At 43.2% G+C, this 22593-nt stretch overlaps 1 protein-coding gene across 1 annotated transcript; it reads right to left on the bottom strand.

The window, feature by feature from the left end:
- Positions 1-95: 95 nt before the first annotated feature.
- On the bottom strand, positions 96-21981 carry EIF2B2 (eukaryotic translation initiation factor 2B subunit beta). Its single transcript, XM_054970179.1, has 8 exons — positions 21749-21981; positions 19285-19405; positions 17885-18033; positions 16547-16710; positions 15182-15277; positions 6008-6145; positions 5533-5599; positions 96-332 (listed from the first exon to the last, which is right to left on the bottom strand). Exons 1-8 carry the CDS (start codon positions 21915-21917, stop codon positions 175-177), a joined length of 1062 nt encoding a protein of 353 aa, XP_054826154.1. The 5' UTR covers positions 21918-21981; the 3' UTR covers positions 96-174.
- Between the last annotated feature and the right edge of the window lie 612 nt (positions 21982-22593).

A 22593-nucleotide genomic window follows, 5' to 3' on the forward strand; every position in this document is an offset into this window, starting at 1 on the left:
AAAGAATACATACAGCTTGAGAGGAGTGCTTTTGCTGACAGTGAAAAGTGTGGTCAGTAGACAGCCTGTTGTGAAGACAGTAATGACAGTTTTTTGCTTCCAAATGTTTATTTATCTACTTTTTTCATGGAAAACAATGTATACATATATTATGTGATAAATTAAGTTAACAGTTCAGAGTTCACGATCATCTGGGTGATAGAGCTCACTCATGAGTCGATAAATGTAGGAAGGAGCGTTGCCTCCAATGTTTGAGATGAAGAGAGTGATAAGTTCAGGAGGAACATAATCAAAGACTGGGCAATGAACATTGACCTTAGACAGTATCTCTCCTGAAAGAAAAAAACATTGAAAAGGTTGAAAGGGAGTGGAAGAGAACAAAGAGCAATTTGGCCTTTGCATATCATATGGAAGACCAGTAAGCAGCAAGATGGCAGGACAGAAACTTTGCCAGATGTGTTTATTGTTTGGTCATAGAGCACAGAACAATTGAGCAGTAGAATCTTAGGCATGTTTAATCAGAAAAAATTCTCACTAGATTCATTAATAGATTTTCACCATAGTAAGCATGCTTAGGCTTGATTCAAACTAAATCTTTCAAGTACTAGAATAGAAATCTTAACCAAATGCCATATCACTGCTTAGACACAGTCTCCTTTTTCAAATAGTTGATATGATTGACTGATGCTTATGAAAATAGGAATTAGATCATCATCATAAAAGACACAGAAGCTCAGCTACCAAAAAGATACCTCTTGGCAGTGTCTCTTAGATGGAAAGTAAACTGGACAGATTTTTAAAAGTTTTCAAAGTTCTATTAACAGCCCAATCCTAATAAGGGCACGGAAAGTGAACAGGAACCGAACTAAGGCTTGCGAGGGCGCATCTAGCCCCTACGCCCGCGTAAGTGGCCTTCCGCCCGCGCTGGGACGTGGCGCTGGCCCGCCGGCGGGCCAGCACCGGTGCAAGCCACAGGCGCCCGGGCGGCGGCGCAGAAGTGGCGTAGAGCCCTACGCCGACGCAGGGGGGGGCGGGGAGCAAGGCGGGGTCAGAGTTAGTCCGCTCCCTAAGCTCCAGAAGCGGGAACGCCCACAGCGGCGCAAAAAAGCTACGCCACGGAAAAAGAAGGCGTAGCCCATAGGCGTCCATGGAACGGCGAAAAATCAGCCCCCTCTCTGAGCGCCTCGCCCCGCCCCTATGGCCCGAAGGAGCATAGGATGAGAACTATCCCGGGGACCAATCAGCATGCGCGCCCGGCGTGGACGAGCCCCCCTCTCTGCACCCAATCACCTGCGACCGCGCCCTACAAAACATCCGGCCAGCGCCACCCAAACCCCCAGGTAAGTGAGCACTCGGCCGGAGGCTCTGCCCGTCTGCTGAGTGGCATTGCCCCTTTGAAAACCGAAACGGGCTGAGGGCATTCACATTGGCAGGCGCAGAATGCACTCCGGGGACTTTGCGAAAAACTGGGGGAACTTCGCATAAAGGGGAAGAGGTGCAAATGTCTGCCTAACTCTCTTTCTACCGTGATAGAAAGAATGACTCCACAGCTAACTGATGCATGCTAGTTGCTTCTAACTAAGCACAAACAAACTAACCCTTCCGTGGCAGAAGGGAATGACACTTTGCAAATTAACCGCATGCTCTCCCGTTTCCTTGCAGGTGCCCTGACTCTGGCGCTCCCACCTGGTGATGACCGACGGAGCGCTGACAGGTAAGGAGGAGGTGGGGGGGCATTCCGCAGATTAGCGCAAACCGCCCATTCACCTGAACCCACCCGCTCACTTGCCGCTTTGGGTGAGGCCCAGCAGGGGTGGGGGGCAACCATGGCCGCCCCTGGCTGCCTCAGAGGCAGGCGCCTCGAAAACCACATGTGGCCAGGTGTTTGTTGTGACCAGCTCATTCTCTCCCTTAAAGGTAAAGGCTTGCCAAGGCCGAGTGCATCCTCACCAGACCGTCATGCATCAGCTGCTGCCCTCGACCATGTGCAACCCCCCCCCCGGATGGCGGAGTGTGGGGCTTGCCTTGCCAGTGGAATGAGGCAAAGCCCACACGTGTCTTTTTCCCCCACAGGCACATCCAGGGCATGGCTGCTCCCCCGCACCCCGCCCTCCCCAAACATCTCTGACGGACGGTTGGCTGCAGCCCAGGAAGCACCGTCGCGCCGCGGCCTGCATCCCAGCCCCGCCCCTCCGAGCGGGAAGGAGGGCTGTGTGGAATGCTCCAGCTCCCTCGCCAGCCTAAACGCAAGCCCGCTCTTTCCAGTGCAATAAAACGAGATGTACAACAACTGTTTTCTGTGTCTGCGAGTCTGACTTCGTCCTCCGCCCCTCCCCCAACACTCCCGTCACATCTCCCCACCTGCACATTGCCACAAATGTATCCGACACACCCCGTCTTGCCTCCCCGCCCCCTCCCTCCCTCCTCCCCCCCTCCTCCTCTGTATTTGACCAGTGTCTGTACCACCCATCTGCCGAAGAGAACTTGATTCTCAGAAGCCTGTGCCACAATAAAATTGGATAGTTGTAAAGGTGCTACGGGACCCTTTTTGAATTCGCTACCACAGGCTAACACGGCTAACCCCCCTGTATCTATGGCCAGGTAGAGGGTTGGGGCGGGGCATGTGAGCGGGGATCCCCGGTGGGGAGAGTAGCTGGCACACGATAAGCCAGGGAGAGGGTGGTGCGAGCTGCAGCTTCAAGGGGGCGGGAGATGGCAGGGCAAACGGTCCGCTCGCTGGAACCCTAGCCCCCACCAATGGAGAATCCAGGGTGGTGGCAGGTGGATGCCATATCCCGGGCAGGAGGTCTCGCGCGCCTGGGGAGGGTCGCCCCCATCGCAGCCGCAGCCCCAGCAACACAGTCCCATGAGCGGCCGCCTCCCAGAGTGGGTCCAGCCCCTCGGGCGTCTGCAGCAGCCCCATTGGTCATTCCAACACCTTCCACCCCAGGGCGTCCTGCCTCGCATCCAATCCCGTGGAGCAGTTGCCAGCCTCCCACGCCAACAGGCCATGGTTGTTGGGAGGGGTGGGGTGTGCCTCTCAAGTCCGTGCCGAAGCCCTGCTCGGGCGGCTCGTCGCCATCCTCGACCCTCCGGCCCCACCCGCTGCAGCAGCTCCACCCGCCCCAGAGGCACCCCTCCCTCGGGCCCAGTTGCGTGCGAGAGGCCGGGCCCGTGGACGGCCAAGGGGGTCCGGCCGCCGGCCTCGCCGGTGACCGCCGCTGCCGCCTTGGGGGTGGGGTGGGGTGTTTTGCTGCACAGACGGCTCTCCTACACGCCTCCCCTTCCTCACGTCTGCTGGGGGAGGTGGGATGATATAATAATAAAGGCTGATTTCTGTGCAATGGGTGTCTGTGTTCTTTGCCTTGGGATGGGGACGAGGGGGCAGGCCCGCTGTGTCTGCCTCTTGGTGGCGGCCTCAGGCCAGCCCTCCCCTTCGGCACCACTTGGGGGCTGTCCCCTGCTGCCAGAGACTGGCTGCTGCCCTGGATTCCTCATGGCAGGGCGCCTGCCAGTCCCATGCCAACCTCTCTGGACGCGGCCGCCAGGGACTTGGTGCTACATTGGGCAAACGGGGGAAAGGCTTCTCAGACTACGCCCACCCCTCTCCTTCCCGACTGCGAGCCCCGCCCGACACACGAGCCGAGGCAGTCTGCCAGCATGGGCGCGGTTTGCCTGCTGCTCTGGGGCCTGGCCGGGATCGCGTGCTGCCCATAGGCTGCGCCTTTCCTGGCTCCTCCCCCTGACGCTTGTCAGGAACAGCGCCCTTTGGCTGCGCCTGGCGGCGGCCGTGGATCAAACCCGCCCACAACACTTTCTGGTTCTCCAAAACTGCATCTCTGCGCCGCTGCGGCCACACTTTGCTGGCACAGGATCCGGCCCGGCGGCGCCGCCACACCACCAGTGCAGCCGCGTCGGCGTTGGGGCCGGCCATAGGATTGCGCTGTAAGTTTCACTCAAAAATAACCTGGCTTAGTGATATTTGAATGTAATATGATTATTTTTGTATATCGAATTCCAAAGTTACTTCCACAGTTCAGATACAAATATCCACATAATGTAGCTATGTAGGGAAAAAGGGATATTTCTATAAATGTATTTCTTTGCAGAAAAATCAGAAAAAGGTTTAACTGCATTTTGACAAACATACACCCTATAACTAGTGATGTCTAGCAACCCAAATCCCCATGAAAAACTTAGGGTACAGTAGTGATTTGCCATGAGTGGGAAGAAAAGGATGAAAGTTGGTGAATAAGGAGTGGTGATGGCAGGGTCTGCAGTGTCCCTGGAACTAAAAGCACATGCACCCTCGGGGGGCGGGAGGGGGCCTGGAGTTGAAAGTCACATGCTTTAGTCCAAAGCCACTGCAGAAGATCCCCCTTGCTCATCAGCCCAAACTTAAATTCTTTTCACCTTCCAGATGCAAAAGGATATACTGACTGCAAGTATGAGAGATTTTGGATTGAAGGGTAGCAGAAAACCTCTTTCGTACTGGTTTTTAACCCAGTTTGGCTTCTGAGGGCAAACTGATTTTTTTTTAAAGTTTCACACATCTTAAAGATAATCCACTGTCCTCCCACAGTTAATGAAGCTTTAATGCAGGCTTTCCAAAACCTGTTTTGCTATGATTTTGCTGCTACTCTTTTTTAACCTTAACTTGTATGAAACCTAAATCGGTTTGCCTTTAGAAGCCCAGATGAAAAGGATCTTAGTTGCAAGGATGAACAGATAATTCCATACGTGTTGCAAGGATGAATGGATAATTCCTACTACATGTACAGCTTCTGAAATGATTGGTCTCACTATCAGAGCTTAGATACCAGACCAGAGCTGTCTCTTGTATAGAAGTTTATATTCTCCTTAAAGACTTTGGAATAGAAAACCCACTAAAACAGGCTAATTGTTTTCAGATGGTACATAATATTTCATTAAAATCGTGCACCAGTACATATGCATGAATTAATTATACAATATACAACCTGTATTCCTTCACATCTCTTACATATTATACAAGTGATGTATTGTCGAAGGCTTTCACGGCCGGAGAACGATGGTTGTTGTGGGTTTTCCGGGCTGTATTGCCATGGTCTTGGCATTGTAGTTCCTGACGTTTCGCCAGCAGCTGTGGCTGGCATCTTCAGAGGTGTAGCACCAAAAGTCAGAGATCTCTCAGTGTCACAGTCTGTGAGACTGAGAGATCTCTGACTTTTGGTGCTACACCTCTGAAGATGCCAGCCACAGCTGCTGGCGAAACGTCAGGAACTACAATGCCAAGACCATGGCAATACAGCCCGGAAAACCCACAACAACCATCATTATACAAGTGAATGTGCCAGAGGATGACATGAAAAACAAACTCAGATATTTTTCAGCCAGATTAACAGAGCAGTTAATGGCACAAAGATGGAGTCCCTGGTATTTACTTAATTCATCTTATATAAAAATTTAATTCCTAAAGAGTTCCAGAATCACTAAAAGATGACATCCTGAGTACATCCTCTCAAAAATGCTTATTAAACAAAGGGTCTTTACCTTCTGTGAAAGGCAATACTTCCTGTGGTGAGACAAACTTATGGAATGAATCTTCTTCATTAAGAAACTGAAAGAGAGAACATCAAAGGCAAAGGCAACATCATTAGCATCCTGTTTGACACTCCTCTCATACAGTTTTAAGAGCGTAACAATTGCTGGTCCTAGGATTCCAAATCCAGCGTCCAATAACAGTCACTGTGCTTGCACAAGGCAATGGACTACATGTAATCCTAGTCTATACCATAAGCTCTATTACAATTATAATGGCAGCCACAAATACAGGATAGAACTTTAGACCAGTGGTACAGCTACCTTGGAGTGTCTCTTCGAGTAATACTGGAAAACAACCTTGCTTGAACTAAGCTTCATATTGGTCTATAGATACATTTATCATTATCCAGCATCTCTTGCTCATTTTGATCATGAGCGTTCCTCTGGATCATGGAGATACCTTTTCATAGGTCACGGCACCTACCTGTGGTGTAAGCTTGAACATGGGTGCACAGACAATGAGAGGAGTGGAGTGGTGTTTTGCTGCTAATGCTAAGGTGTGAGTCCCACTGACAGCTATCAATGCACCATTGGCCAAGATAGTCTTTGTCCCAATAATGACCTACAAAATACAAACAAGTATTAGAAAAAGAGCACATGAAAATGAATTAGGATGAAGGGGAAAAGTGAGTTTCTAATCTTGTGATGTAACATATTATGATACGCATATCTATATCTAGCAATCATATATGCTAGAACAACCTACTAGAGCAAAAAACACAGTTTGTTAACTCAGTTTGCTACATCTCCCAATCCAGATCTCTATCAAGTGTTGCAAAAGGTTAAATATGAGTTGAATAATATATTGTCAGAATAATATATTGTCAGTGAAAGCAGGACATGCTTTGACATGCTTGTGCCAGTCATACTGGGAAAGAGGGGAGTGAGCTGGCAGATTATTAGCTCATCGTTTAAGGCAGTGAAAGAACATTGAGAATGAGCAGAATGTAATGCGTAATACCTCAACGGAAATAAATTTGCAATTTCAAAAGTTTTACTCTAAATAGTATAGTAAGGGCAAAGAACCATCAGAAGACAACTTGGAAATATTTTTCTCTCGCTTTGATCTTCCATATTTAGATATGACTCAGCAACAGCTACTTGCTGTGGATGTAATTAAGACTGTGATAATGAATATGAGCGCTGGTAAATTTTCAGGGCCCTGACCTGGATATCCCACATAATCCTAATCTTGTCAGATCTCAGAATCTCAGAGTTGGCCCTAGTTAGTAATTGGATTGGAGAACTCCAACCAAGACCAGGGTTGCAGAATCAGACAATGGCAAACCACCACTGTTAGTTTCTTTACAGGAAAACCTAGCCAGGGGTTGCCATAAGTCATCTATGACTTGACGGCACTCCACCACCAAATCTTCAGGACCAGACAAGTTCCCTGTTGAATGGTATAAACCCTTTGCAGATTTTTTAATTCCAAAATTATATCAATGAGATTTTTGAATCTGGTGTATTGCTGGCATCACTGCCGGATGCTTTTATTACTGTCATTCCAAAGCCAGGCAAAGACCACACTCAAATGTGCAAACTGTCGACCTATTTCTTTGATGAATGTGGATGCTATTAACTGCCATTCTTGCTAACAGACTTCCAAACGTTATTAGAATTTTGGTACTTGTAGGCTTCCGGTTTGGGATTCATGGAGGTCTGAAGCAGCTCCATTTGCGGAGCTGACCGGACTGCCGTTTTAAGCGGCCGGCGGGGGAAATTTAGCCCGCGGCCGACTGCTCTCAGGCGGAGAGCAGGCTAAGAACGCTCAAGACCCTAGGGTGTGCTAGATCTCGGACGAGGGGGGGCTCTGCGCAAAGGGTCCCCTCCCGATCCTTGAGGTCCCACCCTGCGACAGGTCGGCTACGATCTCTGCGGCAGTTCTGGGGCCAATTCGGCTGGCATAAGACCTACATACCCAAGCTTCGATTGGGGAAAGAGGTGGAGAGGAGAAGTTATAATCGAAACAGCGATTACAGCCCGAGAAAAGTGAAAGAGAAGGTAAAGATCACTATCTTCTGATACGGGACAGATTGATAAAAACAGAGAGGAAGAAAAGTAGATTTTCAAACTGCAACAGGCTAATAATAAGGAGGGGAAGACTCGGCAAGAGTTGTATTTGAAAAGAGACTAAGTTTAAAGAAGTTATTAAAGAAATTGGACTATTGTTTTGAATACTTGCGGTTATGGAGCTGTGAGAAAAAGATACCATCGCGAGACCTACTGTGGGAAGTCGGGAGACAGGAAGTACGTAATAACAATAGAGTTGCTGGAGAGAAGCGGCCCTTGCCAGGGGGCAGGAAGAAGGGAATCGCCATCTTTGAAAGGGGAAGGGTCGCAGCTTCAGCGGAAAAGGAAGTAAGCCATTTTGGATTACAAAATCATAGAGGAACCATAGAGAAAAGACGCCCGACATTTTGGACTCTTTAAAAATTATTGGCAAGAAGACCGGGACATTTGAAATAAAAAGATATTTAAATTTTACGCCACGGAGTTAAGGAAGAGAGCGGACTCGTGGGAGCGAGCCAAAGCAAGCCCCACGATGTCAAAAAAAGAGTGGCAATCGGCAATAGAAAACCTGGACAAAAAACTTTTAGATGTGATTAAAGAACTTAAGGACACGAAATTGGAGCTGATTAAAGAGGTTAAAGAGGTCAAACAGACAGTAAAATCGGAGCTGTCAGAAGTGAAAAAAGGTATGGAAACAATACAAAGTGAACTACAAGGAACGCAGCAGAGAGTTAAAACAGTAGAAGACGCGATGGAGAACTTAGCAGACACGCAACAAACAGAGATGAGACTGATGAGGGGAAGGATGTCGGTTGCGGAAACTAAACACATGGAGAAGCAGCTACGGTTTCGTGGCTTGCCAGAAGTGGAAGGAAAGTCAGCGCAAGAACAGATGACTGAGGTGTTAGCTGAATACCTGGGGAAGGAGGAGGAGGAAGTTGTGGCTATCCTTGATGTGGCATACCGTGTAAATTCGAGAATTGCAACCCAGAGGAAACTACCAAGAGACGTGATTGTGCAGTTTACGACACGAAATATGAAAGAGAAGATTGTGACAAAACAGTTTCAAGATCCATTGGAGATTGATGGCAAGACGATTATCATAATGAAGGAATTACCCAGGTCAGTGTTATTAGATCGGAAAAAATATAAAGTGCTAATTCAGATCTTGAAGGACATGAAAATCAGGTACAGATGGGAGTTACCAGAAGGTGTGTCCTTTGAGTTTGGAGGGGCCAAAAAGCGTATCAGATCTGAGCGAGAGATGGAGCGATTTATAAGGGACAATGAAAAGGACTTACCAACAAGATCATGAGTATGGAGTGTAAAGTTTTATCTTGGAATGTAAATGGACTAAACTCACCAAACAAGAGAAAAAGTATTTTCCACTGGCTATTAAAACAAAAATGTGATATTGTTTGCTTGCAAGAAACCCATATTCGAAAGCAGGATGTAAAATATTTAAAAATGGGGAAACTGGGCAATGAATTTGTAGCAGCCTCTAATAAGAAAAAAAGAGGAGTGGTGTTGTATATAAAAGAGGAGCTACAGCCAAAATTTGTAATAAAAGATGTGGAAGCCAGATTTATAGCAGTGGAATGTACATGGAACTTAAAACAAGTATTGGTAGTCGGAATTTATGCACCTAACGGTGCAAAAGAGAGCTTCTTTGAGGATTTGAGGAAGCAATTAGATGAACTTTCATACGACCAGATAATTCTTGCTGGAGACTTCAATGGAGTGACGAACTTGGAACTAGATAAAAAGACATCAACTGTACAAAAGAAAAGAGGATTGTTACCAAAGCTTTTTTTTGAGCTGATACAACAGGAGACTTTAGAAGATGTATGGAGAAGAGAAAATCCTAAAAGTAGACAATTTACTTTTTACTCTTCAAGACACTGTACACTATCGAGAATTGATATGATCTGGGCCTCAAAAGACTTAGCGTTATGGACTAAGGAGGTAGAAATAATGCCGGTGGTAGACTCAGATCATAATCCAATCATGTGGAAATTAGGGAGGAGGAGAAAAAGGAAAGCATGGAGAATAAATGAGGACTTGTTACAGGAAGGAGAGAACGTGGAGATGTTGAGAAGAGAGACAAAGTTCTTCATACAATATAACGTGAATAAAGAAGTACCAACTGACAAAGTTTGGGATGCCTATAAGGCGGTAATAAGGGGCATACTAATGGACTTAAATGGCAGAGTGAGAAAAAAGAAAGAGGAGAAGAGACAAGAGATTGAGGAGAAAATAAAAGCCAAAGAAATACAGTTAAAAAAGAGACCAGGGAAAAAGAAATTATATCAGGAAATTAAAATACTTCAAGAACAGCTGGCAGCAATGAATAATAAAGAATTGGAGTGGAACCTTAAAAGACTGAATCAGAAAGTGTTTGAAGGAGCAAATAAACCTGGGAAGTATTTGGCATGGCAATTAAAAAAGAGAAGGGAAAAGAAAATAATAAACAAAATATGTGAGGACAATAAAACGTATTTGGAACAGACTACCATTAGTAGAGCCTTTTACAAATTTTACGCTAAGTTATACAATAAGAAAGAGGTGAATAAAGAATCAATAGCGACATATTTGGAGAAAATGAAACTCCCAGTAATTTCGGAAGCTTGGAGGAATAGACTGAATAATGAAGTAACGGATGAGGAAATAAGTAAGGCAATATAATCTGCAAATCTAGGAAAGGCGCCAGGGCCAGACGGACTTACGGCTAAATTCTACAAGACAATGGCCAATGAACTGGCACCATTCCTAAAAGAGGTGATTAATGGAGTTTTAAAGGATCAACGGATTCCAGGTACCTGGAATGAAGCGAATATATCACTGATACCTAAAGAAGGCCAAGACTTGACAAACGTGAAAAATTACAGACCTATATCGTTACTTAATAATGACTATAAAATCTTTGCGAAGATACTGGCGGAGAGACTGAAGGGGTGGCTTTCGGAAGTTATTGAGGAGGAACAAGCAGGCTTTTTGCCAGACAGACAAATCAGAGACAACTTGAGGACAGTGATAAATGCTATTGAATACTATGATAAGCGTTGTGATAAGGAGGTTGGTTTTTTCTTTGTTGATGCTGAAAAGGCGTTCGATAATTTAAACTGGGACTTTATGTTTGCCACTATGGAAAAGCTACAAATGGGAGAAAGATTCATTAGCGCAATTAAGGAAATTTACAGAGACCAAAATGCAGCAATTGTGGTGAATGATGAAGTGACTAAGAAATTAGCTATAAGTAAAGGAACAAGACAAGGTTGCCCGCTGTCTCCGCTGTTGTTCATTTTGGTATTGGAGATCCTGATGATACAAATACGACAAGATGAAGAAATCCGTGGAATAAAAATAAAGGATTATTCTTATAAGGTCAGAGCATTTGCGGATGACATAATGCTAATTGTAGAAGACCCAATGGAGAACATGCCAAAAGTGATAGATAAGATTAAGGAGTTTGGGGATTTGGCAGGTTTTTATATCAATAAAAAGAAATCAAAGGTATTATGCAAAAACATGACTAAGCAAAAACAACAATCGCTAATGGAAATAACGGAATGTGAAGTAACAAATAAGGTGAAATATTTGGGAATTGAACTGACTGCAAAGAACATAGACTTATTTAAAAACAACTATGAAAAACTATGGACTCAGATAGAGAGAGATCTGATCAAATGGAACAGACTGAATTTGTCATGGTTGGGAAGGATTGCAGCAGTGAAAATGAATGTGTTACCAAGAGTAATGTTTTTGCTACAGACAATACCAATCATCAGAGACTCTAAGCAATTTGAAAAATGGCAGAGGAAAATATCAGACTTTGTATGGGCAGGCAAGAAGCCTCGAGTGAAAATGAAAGTTTTACAAGATGTAAAAGAAAGAGGCGGAATGCAACTGCCCAATCTAAGACTTTACCATGACGCAATTTGTCTAGTGTGGTTGAAAGAGTGGATGACGTTAAAGAATAAGAAATTACTAGCTCTAGAGGGATATAAAAAAATATTTGGATGGCATGCATACCTATGGCATGATAAAGTAAAGGCGAACTCGAGGTTCCTGCATCATTATATACGGAGAAGTTTATATATAATCTGGAAGAAGTACAGAATCTATTTACAAGAAGGAACTCCTTTGTGGGTAGTTCCATATGAGGTGATAGACCCGAGAGCTGTTGATAATGAGCAACAATGTTTAACTTACAAAGAAATAACTAGAACTAAAGCATCTAAACTCAGAATAAAGACTCAGGAGGAACTATCACCTTGGCCGTTTCCAGACGGCCCCCCGCCTCGCGAAACGTCGCGCGTCGTCGCGCGTCGTTGCGCAGAAAACGCGAAATATCGCGTTTTCTCGCGCGAGTTTTGCGCGACGTCGCGCAAAACTCGCACGAGAAAACGCGATATTTCGCGTTTTCTGCGCAACGACGCGCGACGACGCGCGACGTTTCGCGAGGCGGGGGGCCGTCTGGAAACGGCCCTTATTACGATTGGTTCCAGTACAGACAGATTAGAGATTTATATAACTCGGACTCTGTAAAGGGAGGTATACAAACAGAGAATTCGGAACTAGAGCAGACCCTTCTTAAAGAGGACAAGAAAAGAATATCCAAGGTATACCAAGTACTGTTGAAATGGTATACTGAGGATGAAATAGTTAAAGTACAAATGGTGAAATGGGCCATAAATTTCAACAAAGAAATAACAATGGAGGCATGGGAATACTTGTGGAAGACTACAATGAAGATAACGACATGCACCAGCATTAAAGAGAACATTTACAAAATGATTTATCGTTGGTACATGACACCAAAGAAGATTGCGCTAGGGAATTTGAATACTTCTAATAAATGCTGGAAATGCAGGAAGCACGAGGGCTCCCTCTATCATATGTGGTGGACCTGTGAGGTAGCTAGGCAGTACTGGGGGGAAATAATAAGAGAAATGAGTGAGATTTTACAATTTCAAGTAAATAAGAACCCAGAACTCCTGCTACTAAACCTGGGAATGGAGGGAATTCCAGCCCACCATAGGACGTTGATATTTTACATGACGGCTGCAGCTAGACTTTTGTACACGCAAAAATGGAAAGTACAAGAAGTGCCAACTATTGAAGATTGGATTTACAAATTGTTGTATATGGCAGAAATGGACAAAATGACAAGAAAACTGAGAAATCTGGACCCAGGACAGTTTAACACAGACTGGGAGAAGCTGAAACAATATTTGGAGAAGAAATGGGAGGTGGGAGGAGAACTGTGGCAGTTTGAGAACTATTGAAATATAATAAAATGCAGAGGGGGTGACTTTACCGGGGGGGGAGAAGAGGTAAAAATGAATCTCTAAGCAGTTATGTTATTAGATTGATATATATAGAATAATAAATAGAATATTGATAGAAAATAACTAACCATAAGGGTTAACTATAAGGATTGACTAACTAATAATATTTTCTTTCTGATTTTGTACAATGTACCAAACTGAATATCTTTATATGAAGGTATATATGAGTCAAATTGATTGATATCATATATAAAATATTAATGTAAACAAATATAACTAAAACAGAAAGAAGAAGATAGAATGAATAATATATAGAGTATAAGTTAAGTTGGTTGATTTATATGATTGTATGGCTTATATAGTTTATATAGTTTACGTTATACAGAAATATTTGAAAACGGAATTATGGGATAAATTGTTTATCTATTATGGGTACAGAGTATTAAAAACAGTCAAAGAAGTATTGCTTAGAATAAAAGGAGAATATACATTTGATTAGATAGAGGAATATATAAAGAGTAAGGGAAAAGGGACAAAGGGTTGGAAAACTGTTGGAAGTCAACAAAAAGGGGGGGAAAGGGAGGGGGTTAGAAATTGGGAAATGGGAGAATTGATTGTAATGTGAAAATAATTGATCCTAACCCAATAAAAAAATTTTTCAAAAAAAAAAAAAGAATTTTGGTACTTGTAGACCCGGTAGAATTTATACAAAGTAGGCAAGGCTCTGATAATCTTAGATTGGTCCCTGTCTGATTGTATTAAATAGAAGATCTGATCAAGTTGCTATTCTTTCACTTGATGCTGAAAAACCATTTGACAAAATATACTGGAAATTTATTTTTTCTACATTGACTAAATTTGGCTTCCCTTATGAATTTTTGAAATGGATTAGAATTTTGTATTCATCCCCTAAATCTAAGGTATAGACCAATGGTATTTTTTCTTGCACCATTTCCTCTTGAAAGAGGTGCTACGCTAGGTTGTCTTCTTTCTCCTCTCATTGTTGATTTATATTTGGAACCTCTGGCTCGTGCCATTAAACAAAGTAATAATATATGTGGATGTATACATAATTATTTATAATTTAAAATTATTTTATACACAGCTGATCTATTATTTATTTCAAAACCTCCGTCTTCCATTCCTGAGTTAATGAGTTTGATTAATAATTTTGGTGGTCTGTCTGGTTATTCAATTAATTGGATAAAATTAGAATTGATGCCACTGGGAGAACGGGTCAAATTGTATATCACAGAATGTAATTACTGAGGGACATTTTCAGTGATGCCCAGATGCTATTAATTATCTTGGAATATTGATCCCAAGGAATATTAAAGACATGATTTCACTGAATTTTAATAAACTGATCTCAGATATATCCTTGGATTTAGATAGATGGGCAACCCTTAAGCCTGTCATTATGGCGTAAAGTAAATACACTAAAAAAAATTATACCTTGAATTATATCAGTAATGTGTGCAATCCCTTTTTTCTATACCTTATAAATGTGTTCATAAAATTAATACTTTATTTTGGAAATTTATGTGGGGGGGTTTCAACACCATCCAAGATTTCTTTAAAGAGGACGTAACTTTCAATTAATGGAGGATTTGGTCTTTTGGACCTTAGCACTTATCAGGCATATTCGTTAGTGTGTACGTATTATTGGGATCCCTCTCCTCAATTGGCATATCTATCTTGGGCTCTTTTGGAGGTCTTTTTGGAACCACTTTTTAAGTGAAATGCATTAGGGTCTACTTCTGTTAAAATGGATTTTGTTCCTCCAACAATTTCTGCAGCTAGAGTAGCATGGCACATACTATCACAACAATATCAATTTGCCCCTTTCTCACATGCTAAACTAACATTATGGTCAAAACCAGATTTAATTTTTGGAATGGTAGCACCCAATGAATATAAGCTGTAGCTGCTGTATCATAGTGGTTAAGCGGCTGGGCTCCAAGCCAGCACTCTGCTGGTTTGACTCCCTCTACTGCCATGAATTCTGCAGGTGTCCTTAGGTAAGCCACTCCTCTGTCCTAGCTCCCCAGGTGTATTGTGGAGGTAACAACAACACTGACTTTATTAACCACTCTTGAGTGTGACACTAATCTGTCCAGAAGGGCAAGATATAAGGACATGGTTGTTGCTGCTGTTAGATTTTTCTTGGACTGGAGTCCCTCCTTTTTGCATTACTCCTTTCCAAACTGCCAATGAGGCTTAAACAAGCTGACACTCTAGGTTTTCTCTTGGGGAAGGGAAAGCACAGAAGCAAGCAGCTTGACCATACCTACCTTGTTGACTCGAGACATAACAGCAAAGATGGCTGCGTCACTCATGACTGTGGTTTCTATATCTTCTTTGGCCAAACAGACAGCCATTTCATGACCCTACCAAGAGAGAGAGAGAGAGAGAGAGAACTGAAGATTGTAGAGGGACAGGCTAGGCAAGTAAAGTTTGGCGTGACTTTGCATGGCAAACAGTCACAATAGTCTCTCCAAATTCAGCATTCTTTCTATCAACAGGTAGCCTTACCATAACGGCAATAGCCATCTCCTAATCCTAGCACAGGGTAATTGGATGTCTGAAAATGGACGCATGCTTTCAGCCACGTTTGCTGATCAATGACATCTATCCTTCAAGCATTCCTATTACTTTAAAAAACTCATCCATGCTAATTACCATCGCAAAGTCTCATGGCCAATATTTCATAGGTTCCTTTTGCTTTGTGTGAGGAAATGCTTCCTTGTATCGGAAAATGCTGTTTATCTGTTCTCTGCATTTGTTTTTTATTAAGATTGTATTTTCTAACATTCAATTTCTCTATAGGGCTCAAGATTTTATTTATTTATTTATGTCATTTATAGTCCGCCTTTCTCACTGAGACTCAAGGTAGATTATACAGTATGAGATTAGTACAATCAGTATCAAGAACATTTCCATACAGTATCAAGGATATTTCCATAAACAATGCCATAGAGTAGATACAAGTTTTTAAAAAACATAGCATTAGCAAGAATCCAATACAAAGTAGAATAAATACTGAAACAGAACATAATGAATTCTAGGACTGATATTAGACAACATAAAACACAGGTAGTACATAGGAGTACATACTTAAAGCAACAGATAATATGTAAGGCAACATAGTGGTGAAGTCTACAGTCCCTAACTCATTAGTGACGCATCTGAGACCCCATCCCTACAATACAACCCTCCCATTTGAGTAAAAAGCCTTTTTGACTAATTTGGTTTTGCATTGTTTGTGGAAAGCCAGGAAAGTGGGGGCTCTCCTGACCTCCTCAGGCAGGTCGTTCCACAGGGTAGGGGCCACCACAGAGTAAGCCCGTGTACGGGCTGCTGTTGATTTCGCCCATGTGCAGTCTGGCACCTGCAGTTTAATGTTATTCTTCAGTAATCTTTCTTTCTACATCAAGTTGTTTAACTTGTCTTCATAAGAACCTTAGCACATAGCAAAATGCAGCAGTGCCTCTGTGGATGCTTGAATCAGCATCCCCTACTGGAGAGGTGAGCAGTCCTCCATAACCCATAACACAGCCTATACATTATGTCATAGCAAAGATACAAATATAACTGAAGCAGCACTCTGTAATCAGCACCAAATAGCAAACACGTGCATCCAAGACAACAAGCTTTACCTGGCAGAAAGGGGCACATTCAGCCACAATGACATGGAATTTCCTCTTGCGTGCAGCCTCCTTCAGGAATGCCTCCACTGTGTGTGAATAGCCAATGGTCATTATCACCTCATTGGAGTGGATGTGCTCTAGTGCCTGCATAGCAATGTTATCAGTTGTACCCTCTGCAAGGAAGAGTAGACCATCCATGAAAAGACAGCCAGGTCCAGGTTATCTTTCACTGAACTGAAAACTAGGATAACTGTCCAAATAACAGGCATTTCCCATCTTTTCCTACCACATCTAAGTCCCTAACCTAATATATGGACTGTGTCTGCTAATACTAAGAAGAGAGAGCATGTGTATTGAATAGACAGTACTTGCTAGGAGAATGTCTAAGGTTTGAGAGCCAATTTGGTGTAGTGGTTAAGAGTGCCAGAACTCTAATCTGGAGAACCAGGTTTGATTCCCCACTCCTCCACTTGAAGCCAGCGGGGTGACCTTGGGTCAGTCACTGCTTCCCAAAGCTCTCTCAGCCCCACCCACCTCACAGGGTTATTGTGTTGGGGATAATAATAACATAATTTGTAAACCGCTCTGAGGGGGTGTTAAGTTGCCCCAAAGGGCAGTATATAAATCTAATATTATTATTATTGTAATAACAAACCTGATAAGAAAACATTATGTCCACTCTAGCTTTAATAAACCTTCAAGGCACGGAGAAATACCATTTAGTTTTTGTTTCCTCCTAGAAAATACTAATTCCCTATGACAGACCTTGAAAATTTTTCTTTGCCAAACCAAACATTTGGGAACCAGGCTTATTTTTCAGTCTTCATGGTTTTGTATTTTTATAAACATATTTTCTAATACTAGGTGCCACACTGAGATTTCTAGGTGCCATGGAGAGCTGGCACCTAGGATCTGTCAAGTCTATAATGCTGTCCTACCTGGGCACTATCAGTGCCACTTACGAATAATGAGCCCTCTGATCATTCTGTCTCCTTTCACTGCTGATCTAGCAGGTAGGAAGACAGACCCTTAAGGGATTGGGGATGCAAAATTTCAGCAAGACTCACTACTAGAACTCTGTCTCTCTCATTTACTAGCAATTATCTACTTTTAAGTCTCCAACTGAACATATGAAACTACTGTATACAGACTCTAGGTCCATCTAGCTCAGCCTGCCAGTGGCTCTCGGATCTTAGGTAAAGAAACTTCTTTCTCAAACACCTAATATCTGAATTTTTTTTCAACAGCAGGTACTGGTACTTATACCTGGGACCTTTGGCATCCAAAGGCTATGCTCTACCACTACAGTACAGTCTTCCCCTTTTTATTTCTGCTAGCATCTCTTACCTAATTCAATTAACAGCTCACTAATAGCTTCAATTACATTGGCCCTGAGTGGGCTATAATGGGTGTTGAAGTCCTCATTGAGACCTCCTGAGGTCAGAAGTTTGTGCAGTGACTCCTGCTGGTCACTCTCCTCACTGCGTCCTCGAAGCCTATAAAAAAACAGAATCTTTAAATCAGAAAAAAACCCAAAGAAAATACTACCTTTCTGGAAGAGTAGACTGTGGATGATCAGGAGGAGCATGTGGCTTCCCACCAAAACAGGTAAGAAGTCATATCTTCTCCTTATCCTGAAGAGTACAGCTGAGAAGCATCCTTAGCACGTCAAAGTAAAAAGAAAACAAAATGTTTTAGAAAGGACAGTTCTTCCCTCCAGGTCCTAAAAAAAATCTAGGTTTTTAAAAATAATCTACCTCTTACTGAACACAGGGAAGGGGAGAGAAAGAAACAGCAGAATAATATACTGCTTTGGAATCTTTGGGACTGCTTTTGAGAAGTAATATGGTTACAGAGTGGGGCTATAGCCTGAGATCAAACCCACACTACCGTAAAGCTCACTGTGTGACTTTGGGCCAGTCACTCATTGTAAGAGGTTGTGAAAAGGGGAAGGGACATGTAGATTACATTGCCCAAGCTGCTTGAAGAAAGGCCAGGTTAAAATGTATACACAGACAGACATAGGCAGAGCTCAGGAGAAGCTCTGTTAATCCATAGACAAGAGAATGTATGGTTATAATTCAAGAGAATAGGAAACTATAGAAATTAATGTAGTTTCACGTGGATAACCTCCCTGGTCTGCAGTAGAACAGCAAGATTCAAGTCTAGTGACACTTAAAGAGCAAAAAGATTTTCAGGGCATAAACTTTCAAGAGTCAAAGTTCCCTTCTGAAGAACGGTACCTGAAGCAGAGAGCTTTAACTCTTGAAAGTTTATACCTTGTTGGTCTTTAAAGTATCACTGGACTCGAATCTCCCAGGGAAATGAATATGTACAGGTATAAATTTTTTAAATCCCCAAAGTCGTACCAATCAACAAGACACATTAGAAATTGAGACTTGTGGTCTCTTTAAAGCCAGATGTTATTATGAGCAACCTTATCCATACTTACTATTAAGGAAGAGCATTGGGCAAAAAATAGCACATGCAAATCAGGCTTAACTCAAGGGAAGTACTTTATCAGGCACTGTAGAAACCCATACACATGGCAATAAAGCTTGGTGAGAAGCTGTAAGGAGGTCTCTTGCCAAAGACCTTCCTACAAAAGACTCCAGATGGCTTTTTTAAAGTTGCTGGTGAGGTCATCTTAATTAGAAGAGGTGGATGGATTCTGACACAAAAGGTCACCTCTGAACACATGGATCTCAAAGGACAAGGACATATGTAGCAAACACCAGTAGTTTCACCTGCCATACTCCTCACGAATTATCTTCAGCACTCGTCTCACCATGTTGCCCACAGTGGTCTCAGATGGCTGTGCTGCAGTCATTCTTTGACCTTCCTTACGAATCAAATCCATCAGCTCTCCTAAAAAGAATAAGGATGACCATCTGGGAACTCGCTTTCAAAGTGTAGGATTTGCCCATTTAGTTCTGACAGTACATATTCAGAAAAGATTTCCACATATTCTATTGCTCTGCCTGTCCACACAATCAGCAAGGAACTGCACAGGCTCTGTGGTGTGCCCCTTCACCTCACCACTTTTCACATGGTCAGTCATGAAGCAAAATGTATCTGCCTTTACCAGAGACAGTTCCTGAGATCCAAGTTGTATGCTATAGTGCTGGCCTGGAACTGCAGGAAGTTGGCATACAGAAGCAATCCTATGTTACAAGCCACCTGCTCTGAAACCGTCAAATAGATATCTAAGTACTAACTTTGTCCCTGGTTAATTTTCTAATGAAACAAGTGGAGAACATCCCTTGCACCTATACAGTCTTGCAAGCAATAAAACAGTTCATATCAAAGTGAACTTTTGAAAGATTCCTACACTCAGTCTCTCTGCAAAATCAAAACTGGCTTTATTCTGTCCCCTCTAGTTCCTGGAACTATAAAGGAAGCTGCCTTCTAGAAAGAGAGAAGTGAGTGCCTGTCTATCTGCAGACAGACTGTCTCATCAGGGGCAAAGCTCTTGTCACCTGCTCTGCTTTAAGAACTAGTTTGTTAATGGCAAGTAGTAATTGTGAAATTTGACTCTCTTTTGTGTATTTGTACATTGTAAGCCGCTTTGGGTCTGTACTGTATAAAGAAAGGTGGATTAAAAGTGTCCTAAAATAAATAAATGACATTTTATTTATTTTATTTACTTTATTTATAGCCCACCATTCTCACTGAGATTCAAGGCACATTACAGGATATTTAACAGTGTAATTAGACAGCGTAAGATAACCAATAAATAATGCAGTAAGAGTAGGATTGCAGAATTAGAGAATAATGCAAACAACAAACTATCTAAGGCAAGGTATACTATAAATGATACAGAAAGTGGATTACAAGGTAAAAATGGGGCCAAAGAGATAAATGCTTTCCAGTAGCCCGAAATGCTGGCAAAGGATGATAGGGCAGTTTTGTTTTGTGCCAAGATAAAGAAAGGAGAGAAGGGGGAATGGCAGTTTCCTGGCAGAGAGGGAAGACTGTTTAGCTTTTAGCATAGATGCAGAGGAGTTAGCCATGTTAGTCTGTGGTAGCAAAATCAAAAAGAGTCCAGTAGCACCTTTAAGACTAACCAATTTTATTGTAGCATAAGCTTTCGAGAATCAAGTTCTCTTCGTCAGATGCCTGATACAGATACTGGCCAAATACAGAAGAGCAGGAGAGAGAAGAGAGGCGTCTCTTCTCTCTCCTGCTCTTCTGTATTTGGCCAGTATCTGTATCAGGCATCTGACGAAGAGAACTTGATTCTCGAAAGCTTATGCTACAATAAAATTGGTTAGTCTTAAAGGTGCTACTGGACTCTTTTTGATTTAGCTTTTAGCAGTGGCCCCTACTTATGCCAACATAGCAGGAGAGGAATCTGGACTGCAACCACTTTCCATCTCCAAGTATACCACGGTCAACACACCTTACCATAGAGGATGGGCTGAAATTTTAGCAAGAAAGCACTCAAAATCAATATAACAAGATGGCCTTTCTACATCAGAAATAAGGTAGATCAAAACCAACTTGCCCTTCTGATATTGCTTGCATTTTTGAATCACTTTAGACAGTTTGTTAATGATAGTATTATGAAGAGTAAATTTCCTCTGTAATTGACCACAGACCACTCCTTTGAGCTGTGTCTGCCCCTCCTCCAGTGCGGTCTCAAGCAGAGTTACACCATTCTAAGTCCACTAAGGTCACTAGGCTTAGACTAACAACAGACTTCACTTCATCAGCCGCATGAAGCCAACTATCATGCATCTGACGAAGAGAGCTGTGGTTCTCGAAAGTTTATGCCTCAATAAAGTTGATTAGTTTTAAAGGTGCTACTGGACTTTTTACTATTTTGCAACTACAGAGTAGCACGGCTAACTCTTCTGGATCTATCTGCATAGGATTGCATTGTTAAGGTTTCACTGGACTATGTATTGTCGATGTATTGTCGAAGGCTTTCACTGGACTCCTGTTTAAAGGCTTTATAGTTCCATTGCTCCTGGTTATCCTAAGGGGAAAAGCAAACTATGCGTAGGGAAACAGGTTTAACCGATCTCTCTCTCTCTGTGTTATATACACAAAGATATAGCAAGTACAAGGAAGCCGAACCAACTGGAAATAAGATCTGTCGTGCGGGGATACGGGGAAAGGTACGACTGCGAAGAAAGTCTCAACCAGATTGGAGCTCGTGTGAGCCGCGGAGGCAGCTCAGCCCTCCCCTCGCCCTCTCTTTCTCACCCGCATTGTCCCAGCGCCCGTGCGCCACGATCCTCCGCAGCAGCCCCACAGTTTGCCGGGCAGCCTCCTCCGAGCGCGGCCGCTCCCCGCCCCGCTTCAGCAGCGCCACGAAGTCCTCAATCTGGCCGGACAGTTCCGACTCCTTCTTTGTCGCCGTCACTCCCGACATTTCGGCAACTCTGAGGGAGAGAAGGGGGAACTGTTCTGCGGCGGGACTGGGAAAAAAGGGCTCTGCAGCCTGCCGGAATGCTTTGCGATACGGACGCCTTTCCGGAATAGGGCCGTTCCTATTGGCTAAGGAAAGACACGAGCCCAGCCAGATTGCAAGCAGTATGTCCAGTCATAGGAGGGGGCGGAGTCTTATTGCCCAGGGCTTATGTTTTATACAGGACGTTGGAAGACGTAGGATGGTGTGGCTTGCTTTCACTGTTTAGGATTGGATTACAATGGGTAAATATATGTGGCCGGTGAAAGTGGAGCACGTTTTTTGTGGCATAAGCATGCCTATCTGCATTCACGCAAGCTTATGTCACAACGAATCTGTTCTCTGAATTTTTTATTTAACGTCCTTCAGTTTCAAAGATGCTATTTTTTTCCTCGTAGGGGCAAAGTAACCTTGGTACATGTTTTTATTTCTGGCTGCTACACACGGCTATAAAAGCCACCCTTTTCAAATTATGGCTTCTGTTTTTGAGGGATGTTGATTGATGCAGCCTCTGAGAGTGCTATGCTACAGCCGCAAGCTGGAAAAACTACCCTTCCTAAACATTTTCTCATCTGTGAAACAGGGTAATTTCACACTAACTTGTTTCTGTGAAATGCACTCGTTTCTTTCATCCAGTTGT

The sequence above is a fragment of the Eublepharis macularius genome, chromosome 2 (assembly GCF_028583425.1).
Source record: "Eublepharis macularius isolate TG4126 chromosome 2, MPM_Emac_v1.0, whole genome shotgun sequence".
Classification (NCBI taxonomy): Eukaryota; Metazoa; Chordata; class Lepidosauria; order Squamata; family Eublepharidae; genus Eublepharis; species Eublepharis macularius.